Source organism: Leopardus geoffroyi, chromosome B4 (genome assembly GCF_018350155.1).
Source record: "Leopardus geoffroyi isolate Oge1 chromosome B4, O.geoffroyi_Oge1_pat1.0, whole genome shotgun sequence".
Lineage (NCBI taxonomy): Eukaryota > Metazoa > Chordata > Mammalia > Carnivora > Felidae > Leopardus > Leopardus geoffroyi.
Window position 1 is genome coordinate 54,074,053 of NC_059341.1, and position 13,069 is coordinate 54,087,121.

General features: G+C 36.5%; 1 protein-coding gene across 1 annotated transcript in view; it reads left to right on the forward strand.

The window, feature by feature from the left end:
• The window catches only part of LOC123591553 (pyridine nucleotide-disulfide oxidoreductase domain-containing protein 1-like), a 29,749-nt gene extending 17,622 nt beyond the window's left edge, over window positions 1-12,127 (forward strand). The window contains exons 6-12 of the mRNA XM_045466019.1: window positions 1,445-1,605; window positions 3,775-3,875; window positions 5,594-5,729; window positions 7,024-7,136; window positions 7,982-8,104; window positions 10,442-10,579; window positions 11,177-12,127. Of these exons, the coding sequence (XP_045321975.1) occupies window positions 1,445-1,605; window positions 3,775-3,875; window positions 5,594-5,729; window positions 7,024-7,136; window positions 7,982-8,104; window positions 10,442-10,579; window positions 11,177-11,425 (1,021 nt within the window). The 3' untranslated portion in view covers window positions 11,426-12,127. The remainder of the gene's footprint in view (window positions 1-1,444; window positions 1,606-3,774; window positions 3,876-5,593; window positions 5,730-7,023; window positions 7,137-7,981; window positions 8,105-10,441; window positions 10,580-11,176) is intronic.
• Window positions 12,128-13,069: the final 942 nt, after the last annotated feature.

The following is a 13,069-nucleotide window of genomic DNA, read 5'->3' on the forward strand; positions in this document are numbered from 1 at the left end:
TGATACTACCTCCATGGTTATGTATGTCGCTGAGGGCATGGTTCATAGTCTAAGGGCATCTTGTGAGGTAGGACGTGTATAGATGTTACTCGCGGTTACTTATAATTGTGGCCTACTAGTCAAGCATTAGTATTTTAAACTATATTGATACTGTGTTATACTATTATATTACTTTAAAATTTTAAAAAAATGGTAGAGGAGTTTCTCAATAAAAACTAAGGAAAGTGTTTCATAATAACTATGTGCCTATATGTAAATTAAAATATGAAATTTATTACTGAATGTGTATTCTACTTTCTGCTCATCAGCAATCCTATGTGATCTGAGCAACATAGAATATTCACCAAATAATCTGAAATTTAGTAACTAAATATTTTTTTCTGCGGTAAGGGAGCAGTTGTCACAAAGCATGAATGTCAGGTGACCTGAAATCAGATGTACTAAACCTTTTTTTCTATCATTTATTTATTGATTAGTTTGAATCATTTATTTATTGAGAAGTTAATGTGTTACATTATAGCAGTCTGTGAAATAAACATGGCAGTACTTTGTACCATAAGTAAATGTTAAAAGTTCTTAACACATAATACTCTTATTACCTCTATAGGTTCTGATAAAGTCCTAGTATAATTGGGATGACTATGTATCCTGTTTATCGTGGATGGTCTCAGTTCATCAATTGTACCAAAACAAGTAATAATAGCAGAAAAATATAATGGACTTCAGGGACTTAGTGAAATGAATACTAAGCAAACCACATTCTCTGTGACTAAACGTAGAGATAAAACAGCAGATCCCCAGGAGCTCCGGCTGTCTCATTAGTGGTGATGGCCTGTACACACCATGGCCATTCTGTTCTTTCTTGATTTTTCTGTGAACCGGATCTTTCTTTGGCTGAATGGCTTAGAAATTATTGAGGTGAAGGGAAGGGATTGCAGGGTAATGGTTCCTTTATAACAAAGTTAAAATTGTAGTTAATAACTCTGATTCTCTCCTTTGAGTACACAAAATATTTGTTACCAAAGAGTATGCTATTGTCAATATTGTAACCATATACCATGGATTCATTCATCCATTATTGATTACACTATAACCACATCAACAAAGCACTGCTCACTCCTGGGAACCGTGGGGAACATTCGTATAGTAACTGTTGGAGAAATTGAACCCTTAGAAGTAATGCTCATTGTAATGAAATTTTATTTGATACTCAGTTACACATGCTTGTCATTTTTATGTTCTTTAAAATAAACTGGATAAATTTATTATTTATTCTACTTTAGCTCTTATTATCCTGAAAGAGTATTACATTCTTCCTTATTTCTGTTTGCCTTAAAACACTTTCTTTTGCCTTTGGAGAAAACTGTTATTTACAAAAAAAAAAAAAAAAAAAGATTCCTACTCAGACTTTTTAAATTGCTCTGAGTAACTTTATTCCTTTTAGGTATGAAATTGAAGGCTGTGAAGTCATTTGGGCCATTAAAGACAAAGCCATTGGGAATACTTTCTTCGATGCAGGTGCAGCTGAATTCTTGACTTCAAAGCTCATTGCTGAAAAACCAGAGGCTAAAATTGCACATAAAAGAACCAGATATACAACTGAAGGTAAGTATAGCATCTATTCATTAATTCACAGATGAAACTTTTCTTAGCCGTATAGAAAAAGGCTATAAGAACATGGAGTAAAAATACTACAGTTGAGAGATATATAGATAATATTTATTTCCTGTCTCCATACACAGGATTTAGACTTTCGAGGATTTTTTTTTTTCAAAGTTTATTTATTTTGAGAGGGAGAGAGCACGGATGGAGCAGGGGCAGAGAGAAATAGGGAAGGAGAGAGAGAGAAAGGGAATCCCAAACAGGCTCTGGCTGTGAGTGCAGAGCCCAGTGCAGGACTCAAGCCCACAAACCCTGAGATTATGACCTGAGACAGAACCAAAAGTTGGATGCCTAACCAACTGACCCATCTAGGAGCTCCTATCCAGGACCTTTTTTTTTTTTAATGAAAACTGTGAATAATTAAGACTGGAAATTTAAAGTGAATTAAAACCAGCCCATCTGCATCTTTGCAAACAGATGGTACAACTGGACAGCACCTTAGGTAATTTTACAAAAAAAAAAAAAAAAAAAAAGCAATGAGTTAAAAAGGAAATACAAACCTAGATTTTTATTTAAGAGGCTTTTTAAAATTTTTAACTTCTTTGGCTTATAAAATTCAAAAAATTCTGTAAGTGTTGAGGGTGCTAAAAGTTGACAAAATGTTTAAAAACTGTTGGCTAATTGTTTAATTGAATTATAACTCACATATATTAGTTTCAGATGTACAATAGTGATTCAGTATTTTTATACATTATGATGTGATCACCTCTGTAGGTTTAGTTACCATTTGTCACTGTACCAAGTTATTACAGTATTGACTATATTTCCTATGGTGTACTTTATATCCCCATGACTTATAACTGGAAGTTCATACTTCTTAATCCCGTTCACCTGTTTATCCTGTGCACCAGTTCCCTCCCCTGTGGCAACCACCAGTTTATTCTCTATATCTGAGTCTGCTTCTGCTGTGTTTTGAGTTTTTTTTTTTTTCATTATTTTTCTAGTTTAACTTGCCTGCATTTATTGTAAAATTTTTATTGAAGTATAATTAACATACAGTGTTCTATTATTTTCAGGTGTACAGTAAAATGATTCAACAGTTCTATACATTACTTTGCTCATCATGATAAGTACACTCTTAATCCCCCTTGTTCCACACACACATCCCTTCACCCACCCCCCCTCTGGCAACCCCCAGTTCTCAGTTTTTGAGTGGGTTTTTTTGAGTCTCCTTTTTCTTTGTTTCCTAAATTCTACGTATGAATGAAATCATACGGTACGTGTCCTTCTCTGAGTTATTTCACTTAGAATATCCTCTAGGTCCATCCATGTTGCAGATGGTAAGATCTCATTCTTTTTCCTGGTGGAGTAATATTCCATTGTGTGTATGTGTGTGTACACATACACATGCACACCACATCTTCTTTATCCATAAGTCTGTCAGTGGACACTTGAGTTGATTCCTTATCTTGCTTGTAAATTATGCAAGTTCACATAGGGGAACATACATCTTTTTGAATTAGTGTTTTCATTTCCTTTGTGTAAATTCCCAGTAGTGGAGTTACCAGATCATGTGGTAATTCTGATAATTTTTTGAGGAATCTCCATACTGTTTTTCATAGTGGCTGTACCAATTTGGATTCCCACCAGCCGTGCACGAGGTATCTTGTTTCTCTACATCCTTGCCAACACTTGTAATTTATTGCTTTTTGATTCAAGCCATTCTGGCAGGTGTAAGGTGATCTATCTCATTGTAGTTTTGATTTGTACTTCTCTGACTAGTGATTTTGAACACTTTTTTATGTTCTTGTTAGCCATCTGTATGTCTTTGGAAAAATGTCTGTTCAGGTCCTCTGCCTGTTTTTTATTTTGGTTGTATTTGTGTTACCAAGTTGTAGGAGTTCTTTATACATTTTGGATATCAACCTTTTATCAGATCTCACCCTTCATATTGACCATGTATGTAGTATGGTTTATATTCAACACTTGATTGAAAAATTACCTGTTCTATAGCTCTATATCACAAAATATTAAAACGATCAATACAGATAAGTTAGTTTATGCTATATATGAGAATCATGACATTGCCTAAAAGCTTGAGAACACAAGTATACTTCTCTGCCTGGAAGTTTTTATATCATTTGAATTTTGAATTGAGTTTTATCTTTTCAGGAAGAAAAAAGGAAAGACAAACCAAAGGTAGTGCTGGCAATATGGGCAGTGCCTTGGGACCTGACTGGCATGAAGGCTTGAATCTTAAAGGAACAAAAGAGGTATGTGTTCATACACTAATTAAACATGTGTAGATGGAAGTTTAAATTCTTGAACCATTCGTTGAAGACTGGTTACAAATATAGTCCAACAACTGCTAGGTCACTTAAAATCCATAGTGCTAGGATAGAACAAATAGCAGCTGGCCCAGTTCCTTACCTTAAGACAAAGTGGATATTTAATTCATCAAAAACTGTTCAGAGTGGCCAAAATGAACAAATCAGGAGACTATAGATGCTGGAGAGGATATGGAGAAACAGGAACCTTCTTGCACTGTTGGTGGGAATGCAAACTGGTGTAGCTGCTCTGGAAAATAGTGTGGAGGTTCCTCAAAAAATTGAAACTAGACCTACCCTATGACCCAGCAGTAGCACTGCTAGGAATTTACCCAAGGGATACAGGAGTACTGATGCATAGGGGCACTTGTACCCCAGTGTTTATAGCAGCACTCTCAACAGTAGCCAAATTATGGAAAGAGCCTAAATGTCCATTAACTGATGAATGGATAAAGAAATTGTGGTTTATATACACAATGGAGTACTACGTGACAATGAGAAAGAATGAAATATGGCCCTTTGTAGCAACGTGGATGGAATTGGAGAGTGTTATGCTAAGTGAAATAAGCCATACAGAGAAAGACAGATACCATATGTTTTCACTCTTATGTGGATCCTGAGAAACTTAACAGAAACCCATGGGGGAGGGTAAGGAAAAAAAAAAGAGGTTAGAGTGGGAGAGAGCCAAAGCGTAAGAGACTCTTAAAAACTGAGAACAAACTGAGAGTTGATGGGGGGTGGGAGGGAGGGGAGGATGAGTGATGGGTATTGAAGAGGGCATCTTTTGGGATGAGCACTGGGTATTGTATGGAAACCAATTTGACAGTAAATTTCACACATTAAAAACAAACAAACACTGTTGCCCTTCTTTTTAATTCTCCAGGCACAGAGATTTCTATAGTGAATATACCTGTCCTATTTTAAAGTAATCTTTTCTTAAAGGTCACCTCCTATGCATTATAATATTTTACAGGTTATTTGATAAATTCTAAATACACATTTAATACCTTAATTGGATAAGATGATTTGCTTTTACTCATTTATTAGGTATTTGTTTTTAAATAATTGCTAAAAGGCTATGATATGTAAATACTGTAAGAAGCATACACGGAGTTCTTATTACTTTGTATGGTTTCAGCCTCAGGTAGTTTGGAGAGGAGCTGGCTTCATGTTATACCTCACTTTTGTGATAGAAATTATGCAAAATCAGTTCTTCTGCACCTTCAGATTCAAGTTTAGTGGTATTTTTAAACTGAGAACCTCAGCAGTTTGGTTCAGTGAACGTTATCTCCTACATACTTGGTACTTTACTAAGGTTCTGGGATATAATAGTAAGTAAATCAACATAGATCTGCCCTCAAGAGGGTTTTATAGTTCTCTAACAGTTGAAATATTTAGAAAATATATTTGTAATTATCAGCGAGGCTTATCTTAAAAAGCATCCCTTGGTGTTACCTGTTAGTGCAACTACTTGTTCTCTTAAGTTCTGAATGGATTTCTTCTTACTGCCTTCACAAACAGAAAACAAGATTATATGGGGGCATCCAGTGTGTTTTCATTTATATTTTCCATATGTTTCTACAAGTGTATTGTAATTTTTTTTATCAGTAACCCAAATCAGTCTTTTGGGAAGTATTATTTATGGTAACCATTGTTTCTTTTAGTTTTCTCGTAAGATTCACATTGAAACTATGTGTGAAGTAAAGAAAATCTACCTTCAGGAAGAATTTAGAATTTCGAGGAAAAAGTCCTTGCCTTTTCCGAGAGACCATCATAATCAGCCAGTCACAACTGATAACGGTAAGTAATTAAGAAAAAATGTAATAACCAGTAATTTAAAAGGAGGAAACTTAAATATAAAAAATAAACATGAGGGGCATCTGGATGGCTCAATCCATTAAGTGTGTGACTTCAGCTCAGGTCATGATCTCACAGTTTGTGAGTTCGAGCCCCACTTTGGGCTGTGTGCTGACATCTCAGAACCTGGAGCCCTATTTGGATTCAGTGTCTCCCTCTCTCTCTGCCCCTCCCCCACTCATGCTGTGTCTCTCCTTCAAAAATAAACTTAAAAAAAAAAAGTAAACATGAAATCATTACTTAATGTAAGTCATTTCCTTTTCACTACTTAATCTTCAAGTTTCCTAATAATTGATATAGTGAGCATCACATTTTACATGGCATTCATGGTGTTTTGCCCACCACAACTCTGTGAGTCAAATGGAATATCTTGCAGATCAAAAAGAAACTAAAAAAACCTTTATGCTTTCAGAGGTGAAGTGACTTCCCCCAAATCAGATTGAAAATCTGTAATTTGGGACTAATTCCTGTTCCACATCTCCTGTGAGACCTACCACTATTTGAAGAAATACACTCAAACTAGTGTGTAATATTCCATTATTTTGAATTCTTTGAATTTTTCCACGGGAAGAGTTAATGTTACAGTTTGACTAAGAACAGTAAGGGAAAACATTGAAAAATGAGTAATGTAGGGGCGCCTGGGTGGCGCAGTCGGTTAAGCGTCCGACTTCAGCCAGGTCACGATCTCGCGGCCCGTGAGTTCGAGCCCCGCGTCAGGCTCTGGGCTGATGGCTCAGAGCCTGGAGCCTGTTTCCGATTCTGTGTCTCCCTCTCTCTTGCCCCTCCCCCGTTCATGCTCTGTCTCTCTCTGTCCCAAAAATAAATAAACGTTGAAAAAAAAAAATTAAAAAAAAAAAATAAAGAAAAATGAGTAATGTAGTTGGGCTAAACTCTCTGGAGTATATAATGTATTAATATTTTTAGATAAATAATTTATAAAGTGATTATCAATTTAAATTTACTTTGTTAGAAAAGGTCTAGGTCTAAATTTGAAGGGAAAATGTTTAGAATGCTGTAATGTTATAAGTATACCCAAAACAAGGAGATAATGTTGATTGTATTATAATTGTTTTAGCAAATGTGCCTTATAAAAATTATTAAGCAGTGTTGTTTTAAAGTACTCTCCTACCATTTTCTTTCACCCTTTATTCTAGGTATTATAGTCACATAATGCTATGGATAACTTGTGGTGATTACATTGGAGAATAAAGGTTTTGTTTATTTTGTTTTGTTTTAGAGGTATGGCCTGTATATGTGGAATTGACCAGTGAAAAGATATACGGCTGTGATTTCATTGTCAGTGCTACAGGAGTTACACCAAATATAGAACCTTTTCTCTATGGCAACAATGTAAGGTGAAGTTTTTTTTGTCCTGCTGTGAATATTTTTATATTTTTTTTAATGTTTATTTATTTTTGAGAGAGACAGAGAAAGAGTATGAGCAGGGGGACGGGCAGAGAGAAAGGGAGACAGAATCCAGGGGAGGCTCCAGGCTCTGAACAAGCTGTCAGCACACAGCCTGACACTGGGCTCAGACTCACAAACTGTGAGATCATGACCTGAGCTAAAGTCGGATGCTTAACTGACTGAGCCACCCAGGTGCCTCATGCTGTGAATATTTTTAAAGTACTGTATGAAATTTAACTTTCAAGCATAAATAACTGTTCCTTGCTTTAGTGTAAAACTGTAATTCATGGAAGGTGAAAACAATTTAGATCATATTCATGTTTGGATTTGCAGTATTTCTTATTGCATAAAGTCCTTAAGCAGCTAACATCCCAGCATAAATGTCATCATTGATGGAACATAATGCACAGTTCATTTGTCTAAAGGTTGGTAAGAGACTGACACCTATGGATTCACAAGTGATTTCTTTTAGAGAAACTATCTTGTCTTTTTTGCCTTTTAGCATTTAAAGCTCACAAAACTGGAATATTGTAATTATGAGTGGGGTAGTCATGGTTACTGAGTGTTCCTGATGTTGAAAGTCTAAGAATTTTTGAGTTGGTCTGTCTTAGTAGCATTTTGATCCCCTGGAAATTGAGCTGAGTTATGTAAACTTTCAGCTATTATTTACTTTCTCATTAAAGATCAGCATACCAAGGTGTACAAATGTGACTTGTTCTTTTACTTTAGAATGACAAAGCCATCTTTCACTTTTCTTCCCATGTGTTCTCATAAGAAACATTGTTTAGTTTGATCTAGGCGAAGATGGTGGCCTGAAAGTGGATGATCACATGCACACGTCTCTCTCTGATATCTATGCTGCAGGTGACATCTGCACTGCGTCATGGCAGCCCAGCCCAGTGTGGCAGCAGGTAAGCCAGCATCCAGGATCACATCCATCTGACGGTAAAGGAGTTGCTACCAGCAAATCTAAATATCTGGTTTTCCAACTTTTTTACTTTAAGAAGCTGTCATAGAGTTTTTTGTGACAATTAAAGAATTCTCCCTTTTGGTAAGTTATTATATAGTGATGGAACAGTAGTTTATCAGCCCTGTCCAGTGGAACTTTATGCGATGACAGAAATGTTCTGTACCTTTGCAGTGTCCAGTCAGGTAGTCACTAACTACGTATCTCTATTGAGCACTTGAGTTTAAATAGCTACATGTGTCTAGTGTCTGCCAGACTGGACAGCACAGCTTTAGATTAATAATTACTGAGGTATAGGGGCGCCTGGGTGGCGCAGTCGGTTAAGTGTCCGACTTCAGCCAGGTCACGATCTTGCAGTCCGTGAGTTCGAGCCCCGCATCAGGCTCTGGGCTGATGGCTCAGAGCCTGGAGCCTGTTTCTGATTCTGTGTCTCCCTCTCTCTCTGCCCCTCCCCCGTTCATGCTCTGTCTCTCTCTGTCCCAAAAATAAATGTTGAAAAAAAAAAAAATTAAAAAAAAAAAATAATAATAATTACTGAGGTATAAACCATGTAGATAAATGATGACCCTATTCTGTCCCTGTGAGAACTGTGACTGAAAAAATTTCCTATAGTAAACAGCCTTCCTCAGCTGAACACCTCCATTGAACTGGGCATAGACTTCCTCCTAATGGTGGAGGAGAAATCCTTGAGGAAGATACTCAGACCGTGGTCATAGGTGAGGTGGTCTCAGGGGGAGGAGAGACACAGTAGATGTTACAGATAAAAGACCCAGGCAACACTCTGTGTGAGACCAGCTCCACAGGTAGGGATATTACTCCTTCAGATCAACCATGGAGTGTGAAGTAGCAGAAGAGCTAGATGTATTTTAAGAGGCAGCTTCATTACTTTGTGTGTTTTTACCTACAGCAGAGCTGACAATCATATAAAAGTGCTTTTAGCCTAGGGGCGCCTGGGTGGTATAGTCAGTTAAGCGTCAGACTCAGCTCAGGTCATGATCTCATGGTTCGTGAGTTTTTAGCCCCGCATCAGGCTCTGTGCTGACAGCTGGGAGCCTGCTTTGGATTCTGTGTCTTCCTCTCTGTCTGCACACCCTCCACTCATGCTTTGTCTCTGTCTGTCCTCAAAAAATAAATGTTAAAAAAAATTTTAATTTTTTTTTAAAAAGAGTGCTAGCTTCTTTTCAGTTTTCTCTGTAATCATTCTCTTTCACTTCTGTGACAGATCTATCATAAACTCTGAGTTTGTGGGATTTTTTTAACGCTTTTAAACCGTTTAGGGTAAATTACATCCTTAATGGATGTCATAAACTCTGGTATAGTCCGTGTCCAAAAATGACAAGTGTCTCTTGAGTGGATCTAATAGACCCTGTCTCTTAATTTGCAGAAGCAGTAAATAATAAATAAGTACACTAATTAATTTGTTTTACACAGTCCGAGACACAGACTGAAGGGACCTTGAAGCTGGTATACATTGTTTATGTTTATAGAAATCTATCAGAAATGATTGTGGTATTAGTTTTGCACACAAAAGGACATTACTAATTGCTTAGTGTAGGCTAGCTTATTTAAATCTCTTAATAGCCATTGAATAGGTGGTATACATTTTTGTTTCAGGTGAAGAAACTGAGGCTCAGTTAAATAAGTAGAAATAAAAACTTAAATATGTAGAAGAGTTGGTATTTAAATCTCTTGACTTCCAAGGCCAGTGTTCTATGCAGGATCACTGATAACCTAAGGGAAGAATTTAAAATGAATTCCCAGCATTGGTTGCTGAAATCTGGTAACATTTCTTGAGGCTGTTAGGACACCAACTAATATATCGATCTGCCTGACCACTGAGGTTTTATTGCATGAGAAGCCTTAACTATATAGCACCAAAATCTAAGGATTAGGAAAAGGAATGAATTTTTCAGTGATCATTTCTCATCTCTATTTATGCTGATGATAAACTTACTCTGTGAGAGGAGACCAGTTAATTAGTATTATTCTTCCCTGGTGTACCCTGAAATGTTTTAGTTGTTATAGTTTATTGAAACGTACAGAGTTGGTATCATCCTTTAATTTTAGAATTCTCAAATAGCGGAATCAGTTTTGGTTAGTGTGGAATGGTGATTGCTTCTATGGCAAAGACAATCCAGCTGGTCATCTGACTAGCTAGATGTAACCAATCTCAAGGACTCTCAATATTGAAGCCCTTTAAGCAATTCTGTAAGGTTAAGGTGCTAGCATTTTTTAAGTATGGACAATGAACATTATATCTCATAACATTTTTTTATTTCAGATGAGGCTGTGGACCCAGGCTAGACAGATGGGGTGGTACGCAGCCAAGTGCATGGCCGCAGCTACTTTAGGACAATCTACTGACATGGACTTCAGCTTTGAACTTTTTGCTCACGTAACAAAATTCTTTAACTATAAGGTAAGATAAACAAAGTAGTGCCTTTTTCTGCTTGTTCGCCTTTAATTATGTAATTTTATCATTTGAGTAAGTAAATATATGGTTTTAGTCATTTTACCAAAAAATGACATCTCATTTCTTGCAAATCAGTACCTGGTATTACTGCTGGTCTTAATTCCTAATCACCACCTACCTTCCTACGATACTATTTTATAGTTAAAGGTGGGGGTGGGGGGGGGCATCTCTTCTAGACTTACTCCCTGTTGATGCATTTCTGCATTTCATTTGAGATCCATCCTTGCCTTGTAAGGGGAACTAATAGCTGTCATACTCAAAAATGAACCAGGTACTCTGCCATACTTATTTTACTCTGAGGCAAGTTTTTTCTTGATAATTTACTGATAAGGAAGAACACAGGTAAGACTTAAGGAGATTAAATCATAACTCTAAGCTAATGTAGTCCAGATCCTGCATATTTGCTAATTCACTAGATATTTTTAATGTTCATATATAGATTGTGTGTTAGTGTCATCTGTATAATAAATGCAGTGCTATTCTAGCATAACACAGTGTAACTACATACCGTGTTTCCTTTTTGTACTTTATCCCTGCGTTTAGGTTGTATTGCTGGGAAAATACAATGCACAGGGCTTAGGTTCAGATCATGAATTAATGCTGAGATGTACCAAAGGACAAGAATACGTCAAAGTCGTCATGCAGAATGGGCGCATGATGGGAGCTGTCTTAATTGGTGAAACTGATTTAGAAGAAACATTTGAAAACTTAATTTTAAATCAAATGGATCTTTCATCATATGGAGAAGATCTGCTAGATCCCAATATTGATTTAGAAGATTATTTTGATTAATAAAAGCATTTCAAGAGCTACAGAATGTTCCAAATAATACAAAGTCACAATAAAGTAAAATTTAATAGAAGTGATAATGATTTCAGTGGCAAAGTTTTAAAATATATTTTTTCTAACTTAAAACCTAGCACTTAATGTAAATTTAAGTTATTCATTTCTAATTTACCTTTGGGGCAGATTCAGCTAGGTTGTGATCTACTTAGCCAACAACTTGGCCTGGTACACCAGAATCATTCTGATTGAAATGTTAGAGAGGGCTGTGGTTTCAAGAGGCTTACAGTTTGGTTTTGGATTCCACAGCTGTTAAGAGCTGAAATCACTCCCTTTGTAATAAGCCTATTTAAAATATTCCACGTGATAACACTTGCTATCAACAGTTATGTAAAAATAATACGAGTTTATGTGAACTTTAGTTTACATTTTTCTCATTTTATACTGTCAATTTTTATAAATCATGATCTCAAGTGTTCAAGCCTTTAATATTAATGAAATTGTCTTAAACTACAAAATAATAGTGTGTACGTGCATAAAATGTTTTCTTGGAAAATTCGGAAACACTCTATTCTTAGATCGCTGAAGCATGTTTGCAGACTTTTGGAAGTTACCTGAATTGTTTTCTTCCCTCTTTATCACCTCCTTTAGAATGATACGTTTGAAGTGATTCAGTCTACAAACAAAAACAAACACTTTGGTAAAAACTCAGCTGTTGCATTTTCTCTTCAGATTAATAGTCCCCCTGGATCCTTCTATATCGGTTAGCTCTTTAGTTAAGTGTCAGTGGCCTAGTTTTTTTGTCTTCAAATATCTACTCAAATATGAGCCTTATCTTGAAGGGATATGTTGTCTGAGAAACCCTAAATCTATGGACACAGTGGTACACAGCATGGTTTCACAGGCTTGAGAGTATCGGTTCAACCTTTGCTGCGCAGGCAGACTTCTCAACCAGTGTTGATCACAACCGGTATTGTGAACAAGTCCTCTGCCTACTTCAGGATCTTGATTAGATCTCTGCAGTATGCTGTTAGATGTTTCATCTTTCACATGCTGTAATGAAATAGGCAACTGGGATTTGGGAATTACAAGGACAGGCTATTCTAGTTATTAAACTGGCTTAAAATGAGTCCTCAACATGAGCCACCCTAAACACTGACTTGTTAATTTGTTCTGAACTAAAATTAGGATATTCCTCAAGTCTGTCACTAAACTGTTACAGTCTCTGTAAGACATTGTTGAATTTACAGAGATGTAAAGAAAATAACCTGGTTACCAGAAGGCCTTTGGATATGCTCTAGGAACCAGAGTGTCTGCCAGACATGATTGAGAGATACTTAGAATCAGCCTATTCTTCATATTTACCTGATTTGTGCTCATTACACAGTATTCTGGAAACTGTGGCTTCCTAGGTACACTGTTTAGAGACAAGAATGTCCTCATCATCAGATATTCCTAATTACTGATTCTAGTACCCTGATTTATATATCAGACTCTTGTTAACTGGTGAGTATAGCACAGCATAATAAACTCAGAAGTTTCTCTGGCTGCAAATTTAAGACCATAGTTACCTTCACCCACCAGGTGTCAGAACTCCTGTGAAGGGGAACTGGTTAGTCCAGCTCTTCAGATATAACAAACATGCAGGATGAA